The sequence below is a fragment of the Rhinopithecus bieti genome, unplaced genomic scaffold (assembly GCF_001698545.2).
Source record: "Rhinopithecus bieti isolate Rb0 unplaced genomic scaffold, ASM169854v2 scaffold_30032, whole genome shotgun sequence".
NCBI classification, from domain to species: Eukaryota; Metazoa; Chordata; class Mammalia; order Primates; family Cercopithecidae; genus Rhinopithecus; species Rhinopithecus bieti.
The window spans coordinates 12,134-31,309 of NW_016813134.1; the positions used below are offsets into that span (position 1 = coordinate 12,134).

The following is a 19,176-nucleotide window of genomic DNA, read 5'->3' on the forward strand; positions in this document are numbered from 1 at the left end:
GGGCTCCAGGGGCAGGCTCTTAACACAGCAGGGCCCTTCAGATGTTCTGTAACTGACAACCCCAGGCCCACTGCCTGCCAGCATCTGTTCACAGAGACACGGCATCACAAACTCTCCGGACTGGAAGGGACGTTGGAGGTCATCCACTCCAGCTTTGGGGATGGCATTTTCAGACTGTTCTAATAACTCAAGAGTTACTCCTTCTTTTGTGCAGAAGACTGTTTCTTCTGACTTCCTCTTAATATGCTGTCAGGTCTCCTTCCTAAGGAGAAGCATGCTGGGCCTCGTTTTTGTGGATCTAGCAGCGAGAGACATGACGAAGCCAGATTTGGGAACACAAGTTCTTTTTGTCCTTCACACTACAGCTACGAGAATGGTCTCCATGGTTACAGCAGCTTCTCAGAAATGTCTGGATTTTTCATTTTCTGTATTTCTCTAAATATCTAATTTATGAATAATCTGCTTAGGTGACCCCTGGAAAGTTTCTGCATGTATATGAATATCAAGAAATACATATTTATATACATTCAAAATAAAAGAAAAGTAGGCTGATAGGCATTTTTGGTAAATTTTTTTCTCCCACTATAAAAATAAATTAGGATTGACTTTAAAATTTTCAAGTTAAACAAGATTCAATGAAAGAAACAGTGCCTTCATGTTCTTCAAAGGCATGTGAGCCATAGAGTGGCTGAAGCTAACCTAATTATGTTTTCTTTAATGTGAAATAGCTATTTGCCCGACATTCCATTTGCATCTCACCGTCACATTCAACTGGCTGGGACATTGATTTTTTTCTAGGTCTTCCTTTGAACATGAAAGTGTTTTTCCTGTTTCTCTCCACTCCCCACCTTGTGAGATCCATGATAAGAATAAATCAATAATTACATTGTTGGATAAAAATGAATATAAATTTTATTGAAAAACAACACCAGCAACAATGTGGGGAAAGCATACTCAACAGCCACCGGCCCACACAACTCAATGCACACATTATGAGAAGTAATCACCTCTTTCAATTGCTGACTACTTACTCCAAATGAAAAGAAATTATAGACCTAAGATAAACCGAGGTGGGCTACAGAGGCACACCATCTTTGAAAATTTTGCCAATAGCAAATGATGTAGTGATGCTGTTAACTCTCTGTTTGCTGCAGACAGACCAGGATATCTCAGGAATTAATTGGTTTCGAGAAGAGAAAACCCACTCCTTCTAGTGAACATGGCATCTAAAACCTCAGACCACTGGGAAAACTTTTCTCCTTTTCAAGTCCTTTGAGAAGAGGATTTCACAAACTTTCTTGGCAACTCGTCCCTCCTGCTTAACAACAGGAAATAGTTCTTTATGTCTAGCCGAAATCCTTCATGCTTCAGTTAGTCTATTTATTTCCTTTTAATCTCAGCAGGCAGTGAGGAGGCTGTCCTGGTAGGACAATGTAACATATGGGGAACTCACAATGATCATAATCGGATTGAAAATGGAGTCCGGCTGAGCTGGTGGCACTTCTGAAACAAGCTGGAGAGAAGGGAACTGCAGTCATGGTGGTAGTGCCTCTGCCCACCACTCCTCCGCCCTCGGTTCCCTTCTGCCCTGTGGCCTGGGGGCTGCCATCCTGAGAATTGCAAGCAGATACCCTCTGAGTTTGATCGGTTCCAATCCTTCATTGGTATAGTAATGAGTGTAGTCACAGCTGTGCCATCCAGTCCTATGTCCAGTGCTTCTGTTTCAAGAAGTGATTTCCAGGCAAAACCGTCCCATCACATCCCTTGTCTTTTCAACACACCAGGTTGCCCCCCAGGATGCCCTCACAGCTTGTGCGTGACAAAGATGTCCTCCGTGTACCCATGAGGAAGCGCTGAGAAGCCACGAGAAAGCACCTAGTGATTTTAACATGAACATTTCCACAGCATTTTCAAGTTCTGCATAAAAAGCCCGGTGATAGAGCGGCCTCGCGGCGTACAGAGCCGGCAGCTCCGCACTTCGGACACCTGGGGGCGCCCGTGCCATTCCGCCGGCGACTGGGCCTCGTCGCCCGGGAAACAAAGATGGGGATTTGAAGAAAAGCCTTCAAAATGCAACTCCGAATGTCTACCCTGAGCAGCATGCGTGTAAAAATTCATGAAGATTAGATTTCATTTCATGTATTTTTACTTCAGCGGAAAGAAATGCAGGTGATTTTCTGACTGCGCCTACAGCTGTCTTTACAAAGCGGGTGCCTGGTTAAATGAGAGGGAGGGGCTTGCCGATGCCCTGCGGTGCTTTGAGAGGCGGGGCCTCCCTCTCTGGTGCTGGGGACAGCTCCTACTTTGCTGGGTGGCATTCTCTGCATGCTCCAGGATGTATTGATTAATTATATTACATATCGAAAAGGTATGGGGTCTCCAGCAGGACTAGGCGAGGCAGCCAGCGCGGGGTCCAGTGAGTGACATGCGTCATCCAAGGCACTTATTATTTTGATGAAACAAACACATTTCTTTCAGCCCATAAAATCAGAGGTGTGCAAGAAGGCTGTTTTCAGGGTGTAAAACTCCCCTTGTTTCCCTGTGGTGGTGCATAGCTGTTATGCCTCCGGGGCCTTTGTGCATTTTTCAGGTGTGAGTGACACGAGGCTGGCTGGGTGGCCTCGGTGGCAGAGACTGCGGAGGGCGCAGGACCAGCCCAGGACAGTTCAGCCCCCCAGAGGTGACACCCCTTGTGCTCGATGCCCCCGGTCTGTTGGATGATGGGCACCTTTGTGAGCTGGCTCTGGGCTAGGCCACCCTGCTGGGTGGCAGTGGGGACTTTTAGGGGAGGGATCCCGTGGGATAATGAACAGAAGTGTCCGGAGCCTGGATCTTCAGTCAGGACCTGGGCAGGGGAGGCTGCTGCCACCTGGCAGTTTCCTCACCCTGTGCTCTGGATGGCCAGGCCCCCTTTGTTCACCTCTGTAGCCCAAGCATCTGGCACTTACCAAAGCACCCCATGGACATTTGTTGGATACAGGGATGTAAGGGTGAATCCCACGGAGGAAGCTGTGAGGGTCCCAGCTGGCCCTGGCTGTGGCTGAGCCTGGAGGCCTGAGGAGGGGCAGTGGGGAGAGGTACCAGGCAGTGCTGGCTCTCAGGGGTGGGGGGCACTGAGACAGCCAGGGGCCATGGAGCTGGAGAATCCAGGAGTTCGGCAGGGAGTGTGTCTGTGTGCCAGGATGGTTCTGCAGTAGCCATGTGGGGCCTCTCTCGCCTTTCCCTCTCATGTGCCCTCGTTGAAGCCAGCCTTTCCTCCGTTGCCATGGCAACAGCAGCCTGAGGCGCTGCTGAGGGCCAGCTGGGCAGCCGAGGCCTCTCAGTCTGGCCTGAGCAAGCAAGGGTCCCTGAGCTGTCCCCATGCAAGGTGAGACTGGAGGGGGGTGTCTTCTCAGAGAAGGGAGGAAAGGAGATGGGATGGGACGTTTGCTCTGAGACAGGCACAAAAGCTGCTCCCGTGCAGCTGGAAGTCTTCCCAGCCCTGGCTTTGCTGGTAGAGATGCTGGGGGCAGGCAGAGCCCTGTTAAGGTGTGAGTCTCCTCGGCATTGCCGCACTGCACTACTCACCTGATCTGCGGCCTGATCACGGCTATCTGCAAGGCTCCTCAAGGGCCTGGCCAGCCTCTGGAGGCTCCCTGTGGAGGCGGGGCAGGGGCCTGAGACCCAGGCTCTGCGAGGGCCTGGAGGGCACTCCAGGCCTTAGACTGAACTAACTACCCTGTGCACTCCTATTAGAGCAGAGCTGGAGGTCTTACATCCTCAGACACAGGCTGCAGCTCTGCCAACAGTGTCCCTCCCACCTGCACAGCCACAGCGGGCATGGGCTGCTCTTTGCTTTGGAGTCTCCTCACAACTTTCTAGTTGTCACATTCCTGACTATACTTAGGGATGGTGGAGATGATCAGCTTCCAGCCAGTTGTGGGTCAGCTAGATTCCTCACCACACCCTTTTACTAAGGCTCTTGAAGAACAAGAAGTAGCTAATGAAGAAGCAGCAGGATGAGGAAGATGATCGGGTCTGGGAGGAGAAGATGGTCCAAGATTCCCTGGGGGCCCGAAGCTGTCAAGAGGCATGGTGATGTTGCTTGAAAGGGGCTCTGTGATTCAAGGACAACTCAGCCTTGCAAATCATGTCCCCTTGGCCACGGAAGAGAATTCTCTAAGCATCATGTGAAAAGCTGTCAACCTGGGCAATATCCCTGCTTTCCCACATCAGCCCTACAACAACAACAACAACAGCAGCACTAACACAAGAAGGGGCATCTGGATGCAGGTGTACAGTTTACAATACCTTAGATTTACATAGCACCTTTTTCTTCTAAAGAGCCACTGCTTCTGTCCCCTCAGTCACAGTCACACCTGAGTGAAGCCTTCGGAACACAAAGATCACAGCTCCTGTTTCAGAGGAGGGACACTGAGGCAGAGGCCTAGAAGGGATTTCATGCAGACTCAGTGGCGTCCAGGGCTCCCTGCACTTCCCTTGAGCCCTCCCTGGGGAGGTCTGGCTTGGCCCTTTGGGAGGGTAAGACCGGGGCACAGGCCTTACTGGGCATTCACTTTGTATTTCAGGATGTAGGAGTAGAAGTTGTGGTTGGCATTCTCCAGCACCATGACATAGACTTCCTGGCAGCCAGCTGTGCTGCAGCTGCCCTCCCAGTAGCCCTCGTGGTTGAGGGTCAGGGGCCATGTGTCCTGCCCCTTTACCAGGACTTTGGCAATACCATGCAGCTTCAATTTGAATGGGATGTTCCGGTTGGCAGGAAGCACACCCGACAGAGGCTCCAGCAGCTCATTGTCCTGTCCCCAGTTGCCAAAGCTCTCAGGGAACATGGGCCAGTTCACCTTGGTGTTGGCACAGCATAGGAGGTAATTAAAGACGAAGATGTAGTTTCCTGGTTCCTGCCTCTTCTTGACAAAGATCTTGAGGGCGAACTTGCCGGCATGGGGCAGCTGGACTTTCAGCTCGGTCCGCTTCTCCCAGTGCAGCTGGAAGATGTAGCGCCGCTGTGCCTCCTCAGTGATGGGGCCATCATCCCCATGGAGGGAAGCCAGGACGTTAATGCCCTCCTCCACGCTGAAGCTGATGGAGCAGCGCCCATCGCTGGTGTGGATGATAGGGTCAGGGTGGGAGGGCTTCATGATACCCATCTGCTCTGAGAACCAGCTGGGGCCCACGGGCTGGTGAAGCTCAGCAGGCAGCTGGACACCCATGTCCACATAATTGCACTTAAGCGTGTACTCCAGCACTGAGCTGTAGATGTCAGAGTTGCCCTTGGCAAAGATCTGCAGCTTGTGAGTGCCCATGGTTGGAGGGTACACCTCCAACTTCATCCCGTTCTTCCTGAGGCTCAGCAGCCCATGCTCTTGCTTGCCGTTGAGCATGAACATGAACAGTATTGGGGCGCAGCTCTCAATGGTGACCGTGGCCTTCCCGTTCACTGTGGAGAGAAAGTCGGGGTCAGCAGAGATGGGTCCAGCATGTGCTGATGTGCTGGTAAATGTTTAACAACTGTCTCCCTGGGAGAAAAACGTCTTGACTTATAGTGCTTGCCTATTTCCATGGTGTCAATACTTTCACCACAGTCCATTTCAAGCACCCAATATGACTTCACTGAGCGTGGCAGCAGCCAGTGGTAGTACACTGCTGGAAGGGTTCCCTACTCCCTTCAGGTAGTTTTCTTTGAGATAAATGAAAGCTAAGGGGCCTCTAGAAAAATTTGTCCCCAGCGGTATGTGTGCATCCTGCCCATTTGATTCACATAAGATGAAGGTTGCTTGTGTCCAAAGAGGGTCATGGGGCAGGTGGGGCACCTTCTCCCCCAAGTCTCAGGTCTAGCTTTCACCTTGCTCCCTCCAGAATCTATCTAAGTGTCAATGCTGTCATGTCAACACATTGTCCTTAAAACTAGTGAGAATGGCTTCACTCCCTGACACTGTGCACAGGAGGTTGGGGTGGGGCAGTTCCCTGATCCCCACTTCCCTGACCCCATGCTTCTCACATAGGTGTATCTTAGCCATGTTTCAGGAATGGGTCCTGAAAAGTCAGTGTGTGCACAGGAGGGTCTTTTGCAACCCCCACACTGCCACACACCACCACCCCCGCTGCCGTCTCTCCCTTTGCTCTGCAGTTCCTTCTTCATCTGTCCTGGTCATTGATTTTCAGGGAGAATTGGTCAGTTCTCTAGTCTTTGTAGCCCATGAGGACCCACCTGCCTGGTCCTTCCTGGCGCCCAGGGCCACAGGGAGGGGCAGTGGCTTCTTAGAGTCTGGCCTTACTTCTCTCAGAAACTGGTCATCCGCTCCCAGCCCCAGCAACCTCCCCAGCCCTGTTCACAGTTGAGCGCAAAAGGAGAGAGGCTGTCTGATCCACATCACCAGGAACTTTCCCCTAGCTTGGGCTCTTGGTGGGGGAGGCAGAACACTGTGCCTGGGCTCTAGGATAACGGCCTGAATAGACTTCCCATTGAATGTGCGTTCCATGCCAACTCCCACCTCAGGAAAGGGAGAAGCCCACATGGGCCAGCGTGATGGGGAGGCTGCTTAGACAGCTTGTCTACCTTCTTCACGGCTGTTCTACCTCGAAAGCTGTCCCAGCCTTCTCAGATACTGCCCACTCTGCACCTGCCCTACACTCCCACATGTCCCCCCACTGCCTCTGTTTCCCCTCTGCCCCTCAGCTTTCTGGCAACCCAGTGACTTTCCTCTGCCCCCACCCTCCAGTGACTTCCTAATAATGAGGCCCCTTAGACCTTGGAGGACCTAGGCTGCTAGCCTCCATGCCTTCCTCTGAGTCCTCTCCTCCCTTTGCAACCCCCACTCTTTGAGGCCTGGCCCTCATCCCACTCTCTGAGCACTGCTTAATTCCAATGCCATTGCTTCCCCTTCTGTTACACTGAAATCGTATGACTCTTGGTACTTTAGTGCTATTTTATTTGTCTACTTGCTTTCTCTACTGCCTTCAGCCATTGCATGGCACATCTGTCCCATGGTAACCTCCAGAGGAAAGTGACCAAGATCAACAGACTTGTTCTCTCCTCTTGGTAAAAATCCCCCTCTCCCCTCACTTCTGAACTAGCTCAGTGGGCAGAAGCTACCTCAGCTCCTCACTGTGCACGGCCCCTATCCTGTTCCATCTCACAACTGGCTGTGAGTCTTTTCTGCATAGTGAGGCCCAGATCCCCCTGCAATTCACTTTTGATTGTGGAGCACCACCCAGCACCCCACAGAGCAGCCCCAGGGCTCCTTTGAAAATGTCCGCCTGGCTACTCCTGGGCTCATGGCAGAGCCCTGAAGCTGGAGACCCATGCAGAGGCCTGTCTCTTCCTGCCTCGCCAGTATCAAGCACTCTCTCAGATCCTCCAAGGCCACACCCTTCCTGCCTCAGGGTCCTCCCACCCACTCCTCCCTCCCCACCACTTCCCCCAAACCTGGATAAGGCCTCATGGTAATGTCCCGATGGCAAAGCAGCCCACCCGGACCCTTCACCTGAGCCTGAGTTCCCTGGCAACCTCTCTCCTAGCCTTGGCTCTCCTTCAGAGAACGTTCCACTGCTGTAATTCATCATGTGAGCACTTTTGTGTAGTGTCTGAACTCCTTGCTGGGCTGTGGCTCTGTGGTGAAGGGGCTAGCCTGTTTCATTTTCTGCCATGTCTTAGTGCCTGGTTGCGGTGTCTCACGCAGAAGGTTCTTGCCAAAGGTGTGTTGAATGACTGGGAAGACTTGAAATAAAGGACTGGTCACCCCTGCAGACCTCTGTGGGAGCCCACGGGCTCTTCCAGTCCCCCCTGCCTCCTCCACCTCTCCTTTCCCCTCCCCGGTGCTCTTCTGGAGCCCGGCAGCTTTCCACCCCCTTAGAGGTGCCCTCTTCCTTCCCTTCCTTTCTGCTCACCTCAGTTTCCCTATTTTGCTTCCTTCCCCTCCCCCACTCTAAACTAGCTACCACAAAGAAATACTCTGTAAATATGTATCAGATATATGGAATCATATTTAGGTTTAGATTTCTATGAATTAAGGAATCTGGTATTTATATTTTTATGTCTCTTAAAAGGGCAAACTCCACTCAATGGCATCAGTTTGGTATTGCTTTGACCTGGTCAGTTCTTTCCAATGGTTCAATGGCCTATGATACATTGAACAAGCCCTTCCTCTATTGTAAGCGCAGGAAATGGATTCCCAAAGTGAGCAACTTCACGCTGTTCCTTTAGCCGCAGGAGCTGCCACGTATTTGGAGTTGGAAGAGTATGCAAGAGCTCAGTAACCTGGCAAAGGAAGCCATTGTGTGGTGGAAGGGACGAGTCAGTTGGAACTAACTTGGGGGCACCTGTGCTTCTGGCTGCCCCATTGCCCTGCAGTGTGGGTGGGAGCTCCCCAGGGGCTCTGGGCCACCCACAGGCACTTTGTGCTAATAGTCAGTGTGAGCTCAGACCTCCTGTCCTGGGTGGATGGAGTCCCCAGTGGCAGAGACAGTGCCGCCAGGCAGTCCTTTGCTGAGGTGTGGGAGGCTGGGCTGACCTGACTTACAGGGCTCTGCAGTGTGCCCAGGTTGTGTGCCCAGCACTGGATCAGGTACCAAGGCCTTGGAGAGGCATAAGAGACAATCTTCCAGAGGACCTGCTTTTTGTCTCTTAAAGACAGTTCTGGCCCCCCCAAGGTAGCCCCCATATGCCTCAGAGTATGCAAACATACTCAGCTGCAATGGCTCCATGGTGAGGGCTGGGGGAGCAAATGTCAGCGCAGGCCAGCCATGGGAGATGGCTAAGCTGGGTATCCTATACTGCCCCAGGGGAGTGGGCTGGAAACTGCTAGGTCCCGCCTCCAGAAGGGAGGGGTACTAAGCCAGCCAGGCAGAGGTCTGGAGCCTGGCCCTCATCTCGGGGTACCTGAGTTTGGAGGCTGGGGGCTTACTGTGTCCCCTCTTCTCCTCTGCTGTCTAAAACATGTCCATCTCTGTCTAGCTACTATGCCTGTTCTCTTCTCCCAAGACCCAGCTCAGTGGCCACCTCCCTAAGGAAGTCTGCCCCAACTCTCTGCCTTGGGTGGGACTGCCCCCACCTGTCCTAGGAGACCCCTGCTGCTCCCCACCCTTGCTGGTTGGACCACCAACACCCAGATTCCAGCTCTGCTGAGGCCATGTATTCTCTCCAGCAGGAGTTGGGGAGGAGAACACAGCAGGCCAGTAGCTTCTGTTGGGCACCTGAGCCCAGAGGCTATGTGTAGCGGGGGTGACGCAGTCCTTGTCCCTGCTATGTGAGCTGAGAGAGACTCACCCAGCTAGGAACCACCCAGCCCTGGCTTCTGTGACAGGCCAGGCTGTGCATCCAGCCCTCAAGTTCTAGGAAACCTTCAGCCTTCAGATACATCCCTTTCTGGGTTTATGCTAGTGTGAGTAAGCTTCTGTCCCTGCTGATGTGGCCTGTGGGCCTTCCCTGCCCTGATGGCCTGGGCTGCCTCAGCAGCCCCCACACATCCACATGCACACACAAGCTTTGTGCTAAGCTACAGGCCATGCCCCTGGGAGGGCATGCCCTGAAAGCACAGTCTCAGGCGGGCTGCTGGAGGACAGTGCGAAACGTTCCATCCCTGCTGCTAGCACACTGGCACCTGCTCCAGGCTCACCTGTTCTGATCATGGAAGTCTCCGGGTGGGCACTCAGCATCCCTTTGTTGTAGAATTCACTCTTGTGATACATGTTGTTCTCAAACTGCCTCAGAGATTGAGGAGGTTTTAGCAGCTGCCAGTTCTTGTTGTCTGGGAAGTGGTCCTCGATGAACAGTGCAGGATGGGTGAGGAAGTAGAACTCATTGTAGCTGCAGCAGAGACAAGCTGGTTAGCAGCCAGCTCTGTGTAGAGGAGGCGGGGGCCCAACACACCCACCGGAGTGGTCCTGTGGACACCCTGGATGGGAAGAAGTGCCATCTCCAACTCTAACATGGGCACTGGAGACTCCTCCTCAGTGGATGCTTCCAGAAATTGTAGCCAAGGCAGGGTCTGAGGTCGCTTCTAAGGGAAGGCCACAGTGCCCTCAGTGCCCTAGGGTATCATGGGGAAAATTGACTCCCTCATGCTCAAGGACAATCACAAGTTCAAAGGGGGCAAAGGCATTACCTGTGGAACACGCAGTGGGGTTGTGGGAAGACAGGGAGACAGAGCACTTAAATTCACTGCCTCCATCTACCACAGCCTATTTCTGTGCTGTGCAGCTGTGCTGGTGGGGACCTTTTGTGGCTCTCCAGGACCGACTGGAGTGCTGAACTCTCCAGGTGTCAGTAATGGGGATCAAGAGAAGAACAGGGAGGCCCTTCCTGAGACGGGGGAGGCTTTGCTCTGCCTAAGAGGAGCAGTGTTGAGAATAACAGTGGTAAAGAGGGCATTTGTGAGTGCGTGAGCCCTGCGTGTAGGATGTGTATGCACATGGCTTGTATTTGTCCCATGTGTGGGAGTGTCAAGATTTAAACTGCAAAAATCAGACAGAGCACACTCATGTTTTTGAATAAAAAGGGATCTGAGCTGCTGATAGCATCATGATCCATGAAGAATATTGTATGTAGCCTCAGGTTAAGGCCAGGGTTGGCCAGAGCCCCAGAGGACAGAAATGCTCCAGTCCCCTGCACCCCAGCCGCCCTGCCCCACTGTGCCTCACAGTGACCCTGCACCGCCAATAGCGCCCCTTCCCCCAAAACCACAGCCCTTTCCTCAGAAATGTGATATGTTCTCACTCAGACCAGAGAGGAGAAGGAGCCCGGTGTCTGGGCAAAGTAGTAAGAGAGCATTCTGGCATTTGTGCCTGGTAATGCGGTCAATGGCCAAAGTCTGGAAGGGAACCTGCCAACAACTAAACAAGGCTATTAGCCCTGCCTTTCCTCATGTGTGACCTGGGGGCAAATGCTCCAGGCTTTCAGTGCTTTGGTGGAGGGAGTTATAGGGAGTCAGAGGGGGGTGTTTGTCAGTGGAGGGTGAGTGGCAAAAGGGTGTGGGTCCCCACAATTGGCCTGGAGCCAGCCCACTTCAGAGCCGGGGAGGGGTGGGCGTGGGGCCTCCTGGCTTTCCTTCCCCTCCCGCTTGGCCTTCTCCACCTGCTGCTTCATGCAACCCGGCACCTCTTCCACTTCCACCTGCCAGACGCCCAGCAGAACTGAGACAAGTACTTACAGGAAGGTGAATTTGGAGGTAGTGGTGTCCACCAGGCCGCTGCCCCAGGTGCTGTCCACCAGGTGCCATCTTCCTTCCAGGTACACAGCATTCCAGGCATGGTCAAACTCCCCCGAGAAACTCTGCCCTGTCTGGTAGCCGAAGCCCTTGGAGTAGCCAGGCACGGTCATACACTGCACTCCGGCGATCCTGGGGGCAGGACAGGGGGTCTGAGAGGGGGATCCTGCTGCGACTTGCCTCCAAGTCTGTCCATGGTCTCAGGTTTCAGGCATGTTTGCTGCCCATCAGTCCTCCCTGTCTATCCTTTTTCTTGCTTCTTGTACTCACATATAAACAGCCTTGAGGACTTTTATCTCTGGGCATGGGGCACAGGGAGATACAGTGCTGGCTGGTCCTGTCGGTACAGACTGGCTGCAGTCTCCGCTGTCTGCTCCTCCCCTGAGACCAACACCATTCAGATCACTTCTGAAATGTTCATCCCTAGAGCCTGCTTGACACGCTCCTCAAGCAGCTCTTCAGCAGGAAAAAATGGGGGCAAGCGTGAGGTTGGCTTCAAGAAAATAGGAGCCGGGGAAATGACAATGTTCCTGCAACAAAACCTACACGCAAGGGGTGAGCACAGCTGCTGGGAGAACCAGGGCACTTCTGGACATGTGACTGAAGAGATGGGTCTCGTGACACGCGTGAGATGTTGGGGGGTTGCTGGTTGTGAGGGTACAGAAGCCAAGCCCTACTCCCCTGCTATTCCTCCCAAGGATGCCTGCACGGGAACCCAGGGGCAGGCAGTGGGTGTCTCCAGCCCTGGCCCAGGGAGGACTGGCCAGCTGCCAGTTTGCTCAGGTCTTACTGGTGGGCCTGTCCTTTGTGAACATGGTACAAGAGCCATCATGGTGCATTCAGGTCATTTGCTGACTGCCTGCCCTGGCCACAATCCTGGAGTCTTCTGTGGCCGCCCTGAGGGGAATGGAAACGCTGACCAGTCAACCTGAGCTTTGGGGTCCTTTTGACATTGTGCTCCCCACTGCTCACGGCAGAGATGGCACTGCTTTCTGGGAACCAGGGTGGGAAGATGGGCGTGGGTCATCTCTGGGGACGACATAAAACTAGACATTTGGAGCTGAAACCCTGAGGCCCAGGCCTGGGCTGTGGGCACCAGCCCAAGGCCAAAGCAAGACCCCGGGTATCCTTTCATGGCCAGCTGGTCTTGCTCCTCAGCAGCCCTGCTCCCCCGAGGACAGCCAAGGTGGGGGGACTGTGCAGACAATTTCACTGGTAGTCTGACCTAGGGACATCCCATGCTAGCCCTTCTAGGGCCTTTGTGTAAATTAGAAAAGGTGCCCCTTCCTCAAGATATTTTCCTTGCACTCATGGAAAATTGGTGTAATAGATACACAACCTGTGAAACCGAGGATGTGCTTGATACCCCTTTGATGGGGCTCCTTTGAGCACCACACAAGCTGCTCAGTCCCAACTCAGTGCTGACCCTGTGGTCTACTCTGCTGAGCTGAGTCTGCAGACCAGGATGTTGGTGGGACCTGTTTCAGTGAGATGGGCCCGTGGGGGTGGGGCCCTTCCACAGACCAGGGCTCCAGCCTCAGTTGCTGTAAGCAAGAGGGCCATGGAGCCTTCCAGGGTAATGGGGTGAAATGGCCATGCATCTACTATAGGAATGGGGGGAATCTTCCCAGTAAAAATGAACATGTAATTTAAAATTAGCGAAATATTGGATTAAATATTACTAATATATATCACTTGCTGAGAGAGTAATTGGGATCAAATGTGATGTCCTGAGGGTTAACAGATTCTACTTTCCCTGCCCTCATTGTTTCTTCACATGCATGCAATGAGGATGTGTTACAATGTCTGCCTTAACCTCTGATCACCTGCAGAAAGTCCGGGTCACTAGTGCTGAGGTTCCTTAGGGGCTTGGAAGTTTTCCAGACCCCACCCTTTTGCCTGCTGTTTCACAAAAGGAGGTTCAGGCCTCCTAAGCCCTCTAAGGAATCCCATGAGAACATACCAGCTGGGCTCTGTGAGAAGGCTTCTTGGAGCACTTGGGGGCATGGGGACAGACTGCAAGAGAAACTAGATCCTGGTGTCATGATTTTCTGCTGGCAAAGGCCATAAGCCACTCCAGGGCAGAAGGAGGCAGTAGCTGAGGAGACCATGGAAGGAAGGGGAGCAGGTGCAGCCTGCATACCTGGAGTGCCCTCTCCTCATTTCTCTGCAGTGCAGAGAGTGGAGGGTGGTGGGGAGTGCTGGGGGATGCAGGGCTGAGGGGGTTGTTTTCAGGATGAGGAAATCTGGATGTTTTTATAGTCTGAGAGGAAACAGCTAGCAGAGAGGGACCAGTGGAAAGCAAGGCCAGAAGAGTGGGTGGAGGTGTAGGGGTGGGATAGACATTCGATAGGAGGTGGGGTCCCATCTACTCAGAGACTGGGTGAGGAGAAGAAATGTTGTGAAAAATACTTAGTGAGCTTAACAGTGCCCCTGACACAACGTGAACTGACAACAGCATGTCAGTCTCTCCAGTCAGTACAATGTCATGTCGATGCTGTGTGTGTGTGTGTGTGTGTGTGTGTGTTGCCTGCATGCACAGAGAAGGAGGGGCAGGGAGTGAGAGGGGAAGAGATGGCACAAAAGGCACCTGGTCTCTTGGCAATGGGATTATAGGTGATTTTAATTTTTTCTTGAAACTTCTCTATATTTTCTAAATTTGTAATAATGATTATGTGTTACTTTGAGAATTGGAAAAAAACCCCATAAATACTACTTAAAATTATATTCTTCAGGAAATTACTTTCCATTGCTGCCTAGAACGTCTGTGCATATCACTTTCTAGGATGATGTGGAGGGATAAGGGGAGTCCTGGGAACAATGGGGCTTGGCGAATGGCTCATTTTGCATTAAGGTGAACTGATTTAGTGGAGCTGTGGGCCTCTGGACATGCTGCCCACTGACGCTTGTCCCCTGCTCAGAGCCACCTGGAGTCAAGGAAGGAAGGAGAGGAATTGAGCATTTGTGCAGCCAACCTCCAGGTGGCGGGGTAAATCAGAGTGGGTATGGAATGTCCTCCTGGGAGAAGCCATGTCCTAGGCCATGTGTCCAGGGGGGCATCCTGCCCTCAAGGGGGTGAAGTGGAGGCAAGATTGGAAGAACCAAGTCAGGGAGCAGCAGTAAGAGTGTGCCCCAGTCCTGGAAGGAAAAGGAGGAGGAAGAAGCGAGGGGCAGGGATGTCCACCTGTACTGCTCTGAGTCGGGGTGGTGGCCCCAGAGCCAGGAAATAAGGTCACCTCTCAGGTCTAATGGTCACCTCATGGGTGACCTTGCCAGGCTCATCATGGGCAGTGAGAAAGGTTGGCATTAAATGATCTCCAGGGGTTGATTCTTCTCTGGCAGGCTGAGGAGAGGCTGGGAAGGCTGTGGGAAATGCCTGGGGCAGAAAAAAAGATGAAAATATAAACTCAGCTATAAGCTTATGCCATGCTTGACTCTGATATAAGGATATTTTATTACCTGGCAGCAATGTGCCAGATGAACTGGACAAAGAAGGTCATAATGTAAAGCATTATTGTAAATATGCCATAATTCTCGTGCAAAATAATCTGTATGTATAAGACAATGATTGTGGAACTCACAGGAGTTTTGTCTCCAGCCGCTCTCACTAGCCAGGATGAACCACAACTCTTTCATGTCATCAAAAGATCACTGGCCGCACACGCTGTGTATAAAGCACTGTAGCAGGGAATACTGTAACATAACGTGGCACCATACAATGCAACACAATGTAACAACATAATAAAATATGATATCCCAAAAATAAGCCTCAGTGGCTGCCCTAGATGTGCTGACAGTTGGAAGGAGGGTGGATATGGGAACTGTTACTGGAACTGTCTCCAGAACTTTGCTTATAAAATGCCAGTCTATAAGCAAAGTCCCGGAGAACCCAAAGGTGGAGAAATTAACTTTGCAGGCAGGAGCTCAGAGAGCATTAAAGGAGGGGCAGATCACAGAAACATTTCTACCTCCTGAAGAGCTCCGACCAGCCATCCCAGAGCCTAAAATATCACCCAAGGAGATTTATTTAATGACCTCAGACTGCAGAATCTTCACTTCTATTTTACAGAACTGACAACCTCAATTCCACCTTCATAGTTCATGGCTGATAGGTATCCCAAGCCACAGCGAAAACATGGATGTAAGATGCCCTGAATAAGCTTCCAAGGAGCAACCTGGAGGATTTGGAGAAAGCTGCAGTCCCCTCTCCAGCAAATGTCAGGGCTCAGGGACTCAATCAGAGAAGCCCGAGGGCTGCAAAGGACCACATGGCCACCAAGTGTGGCCTGATGGGAAGAGACTGAACAGAGGGGCAGCCAAGCAGAAGGCAATGTCATTGCCTGGGTACCCTTGATGAACCCTGAAGCTGCTGACTCTTCTATGGATGCATTATCCTTATTATTTAAAAAGATCTGCGTGTTCCAGTTTGGTGCAGTGTATCCTAGTGTATTAATTTGGTATTATTTTATACTGAGATGGTCCAGGCCCTGCCATACGAACTGTGTGATGCTGCTACAGTCAGCAACAATGCCAGGCCCCAGCAGCAGTGTGGCTGAAATATCTGGGTGGGCAGGTGCACCCTCCACCAATGGGCTCTGACCACAGTAGACTTTCCCAAATCTGATCACCTCTCCCAGGATGTCTGAGCCAAGTGGGGGAAAAAGGGAGGGAGTGTGCCTGTAGGAGAGACAATGAAGCATGCTTTTCTTTTGCTATTTTGTTGAAAATACTGTGGTTTCTATACTGCAGCAGGACAAACAAACCATGACTTATCTTTCACAATTTATGTACTTGATTTCTTATAATCTGACAGTGTGTTTATATTTCTCCCATGTGCTCTCTTTTCCCTTTTCTTACACATTACCCTTACAGCTAGGTCAATAACAAGTAATCTTGCTAATAATTCTCTCTCCAGGGCCCTGTGCAGAACCTCATGAGACGTGACTTCAGAGGCCTCCTCTCTGACAGGTGAGGGAGGAGTCAGCTGTTCAGAGAGAGAGGCTGACTTGCCTGGGGACACACAGCTAGCCAGTGGCTGAAGAAGCAGTGGATGCAGTTGTCTTGATGCATAGTTCAAGAACCTTTGTGTTACACCAACTCTTTTGTAAATCAAGATTTTGTTTTGGTCTATACACTTATAGGTGGTACAGAGATTGAAATGAAAAGATGGTTTGCACTAGTGACATAGCTTATCTTTGTGAGTGCCATCCTTTGGTGTAGCTATAAGGGTGGGGGGCTAAGATGTCTCTTTCAGAGGCCTTATACACCAGCATCACTTTTGGTGATAATTTAAGGTTATCCAATGAATCTGCATCTCCCAGAAGAAGGCTTAGATGGCCACTCCCTATCTTCTGGCGCCTTTGGAACCAAGTGATGTTTTAGGATTATAGGGGACATACTGCTAGCCAGAAGCAGCCATCTGACTGTACACACTACTGCCCCTGCTCTCGGTGACAGCTAGAGGATGGGTGAAAAGCCAGCTGACATCTGATTGGTGACAACCAGCTCCCTCAGTGTCAGGGCTCAAACCGGTAATAAGCGCCTGGCTTTATCCAAAGTCTCTGAAAAACCTGCTAGCTGGTGATGTGAAAGCCATGCTAACGGAAAGAGAATTTACTGGAGACTGACTCAGGGGCAGCAGTCTGGGGAATTAAGCTTGGCTCCTGCGAGGAAATTAGGCAGAATCAATTAAGGATGCGGGCAATTGAGGCAAAGAGACATTAATATTGGATGATAGAAAGTCAGAAGGAAACTGGACCAGCAGTTACAAGCTATAGCACTAACCAAAAAACCCCACATCAGGGACTTGGAAAAGACAGAAGGAAATGAATGAAGTTGTGAAAATATCTGAATTCCCCACCAAATTACTTTATTAAATCAGTCTTTAATGAGGCAATTTCAGGGAGGTAGAATGGACTGGCAAAAAGTAATGATGTCTGTGTGGGTACAACTCTTTCTAAGAAGCCACCCTGACAACGAAGCAGGGATAAATCGGCAAGTGTGGATTACATGTCCTCAGTTATTAAGGAATTAGCTAATTAATTTACCAAACTTTTGGCAGTTATTTTAAAGGTAAAGAGAGTTAGTAGAGGGATGCATAGATAGGTTACTGATCTTTAAAGAAAAAGTTAAAGGAATTCAGGGGACTGTGAACTACTGTTACACAGCTCAGGCGATGTGAGGAATTTTGCACATGGTAATCACCATGTTGGAACTAACTTTAAATGATGCAAAATGTTAGCGAGAGTTTCACTGATAAGCTGCAGGCCAGAATAGGGCCATTGTTAAGTATCTGGACCTGGGCAAAAAGCTGACAGTTTCACTCAAGGCAAGTGTCAATTTTCTGAATCTATGTAGGCTGGCAGAGTCTGTAGGAAAGTTCCACAGAGCAAAAGAACTCCAATCAATACTCAAGAAAGACAAGATAGGTTAAAAAACACCCACCCCAAAATCGGGTTGGTAAACCCCAAAACTGCAGTCTCGTTGAGTCCTATAGCCCTGCCAGGTATAGATGAGAGCACTGAGGCTGCAGAAGGTTAAGTGCCTTACCAAAAGGAACAAAACAAATAGGTGGTAAATTAAAAACTGGGAGCCAGGTCTTTCTGGCTTTAATTTTGGCACTCCTTCTAAAGGATGCTAGGATGCTTATACTGGATCAAGGAGGCGATACCACTCTAAGTGGTAGACCCAGGTCTTTCTAGCTTCGAATCTGGCATTCCTTCTACAGTATGCTAGAAAGCTTATACTGGATAAAGGGGGATATATCCTGGAACTTGGAAAAAATGCTAAGCGTTTTCAAATTTGCAAAATCAGATGAAAATAATCATGTTCTGAAAGATGCTAGGCACAAATGGAGCTAAGACTTGTGGCTATTTCATCAGTTAAAAGAGAATAAAGGCCGGGCATGGTGGCTCAAGCCTGTAATCCCAGCACTTTGAGAGGCCGAGACCGGCGGATCACGAGGTCAGGAGATCGAGACCATCCTGGCTAACATGGTGAAACCCCATCTCTACTAAAAAAAATACAAAAAAACTAGCCGGGTGTGGTGGCGGGCGCCTGTAGTCCCAGCTACTCGGGAGGCTGAGGCAGGAGAATGGTGTAAACCCAGGAGGCGGAGCTTGCAGTGAGCTGAGATCCAGCCACTGCACTCCAGCCTGGGTGACAGAGCAAGACTCCGTCTCAAAAAAAAAAAAAAAAAAAAAAAAAAAAATAAGTCCCATTCCACATAAGTCTGCTAGGAATATCCTGTCATTTCCTGTCATTTCTATATGACAGGGAAGGTTGTGGGCTGTCCTGGAGTGGGGCCTGGAAGGAGCACTGGGGAGAGGGAGCAGATGTGTATGCAGAGGTGGACGGGAAGGTGGTGTCACACAGTGCAAGGCTGGAAACTTGGCTGAGGTCAGATTTTGGAGGACTTTGCCAGACAGTGTGATCCTTTAGTGGTGTTAGGAACCCAGGACCAGGGGAGCCTGGGTAGAGAGGCCAGTGAGGATCCAGGTTGCTGGAGAGGCCCACAGGCAGCAGGGGGTATGCTTGGGTCCGGAGTAGGGGGTGGGAAGCAGCCAGGGTGGCATCTCCTGTACCATGACCCACTGTGGCTGCCTCTGGGGCTGTGGTCTCAGGGAATGGCCTTGAAAGTGAGAAAAGGGAAGAACAGGGAGCAGAGCAGGAGGGTTAGAGCAACTCAGCAGCCGGGTGGGTGTGTGTTATTGGCAATGGTGATGGGGGGCAAGAGGCAGCACAACAGGGGGTTTGGGCCAGGAATAGGTTGTGTGCACCCAGTGCCCAGCAGCTGCTGCCTCTGCAACACTGAGGCCATCACAACTGCCTGCCTGTGGACTAAGTGTTACACTTGGTTTGATGAATTGCCACCTGCAGTTCTGGTGGACTGACATCTGGGTGCCTGAGAAGACTCACTCCCAGAAGCCTACAGAGACAGTGGGCAGCCGTTCATCCACCCCCTGGGGAGATG

General features: G+C 51.2%; 1 protein-coding gene across 2 annotated transcripts in view; it reads right to left on the reverse strand.

The window, feature by feature from the left end:
- Positions 1-889: 889 nt before the first annotated feature.
- Positions 890-19,176, reverse strand: part of KY (kyphoscoliosis peptidase) — a 51,421-nt gene continuing 33,134 nt past the window's right edge. For both annotated transcript variants that reach the window (XM_017847711.1, XM_017847710.1), the window contains exons 9-11: positions 11,148-11,336; positions 9,615-9,805; positions 890-5,437 (exon numbers count right to left, since the gene is read on the reverse strand). In XM_017847711.1, coding sequence (XP_017703200.1) covers positions 4,542-5,437; positions 9,615-9,805; positions 11,148-11,336 — 1,276 coding nt within the window. In that variant the 3' untranslated portion in view covers positions 890-4,541. The remainder of the gene's footprint in view (positions 5,438-9,614; positions 9,806-11,147; positions 11,337-19,176) is intronic.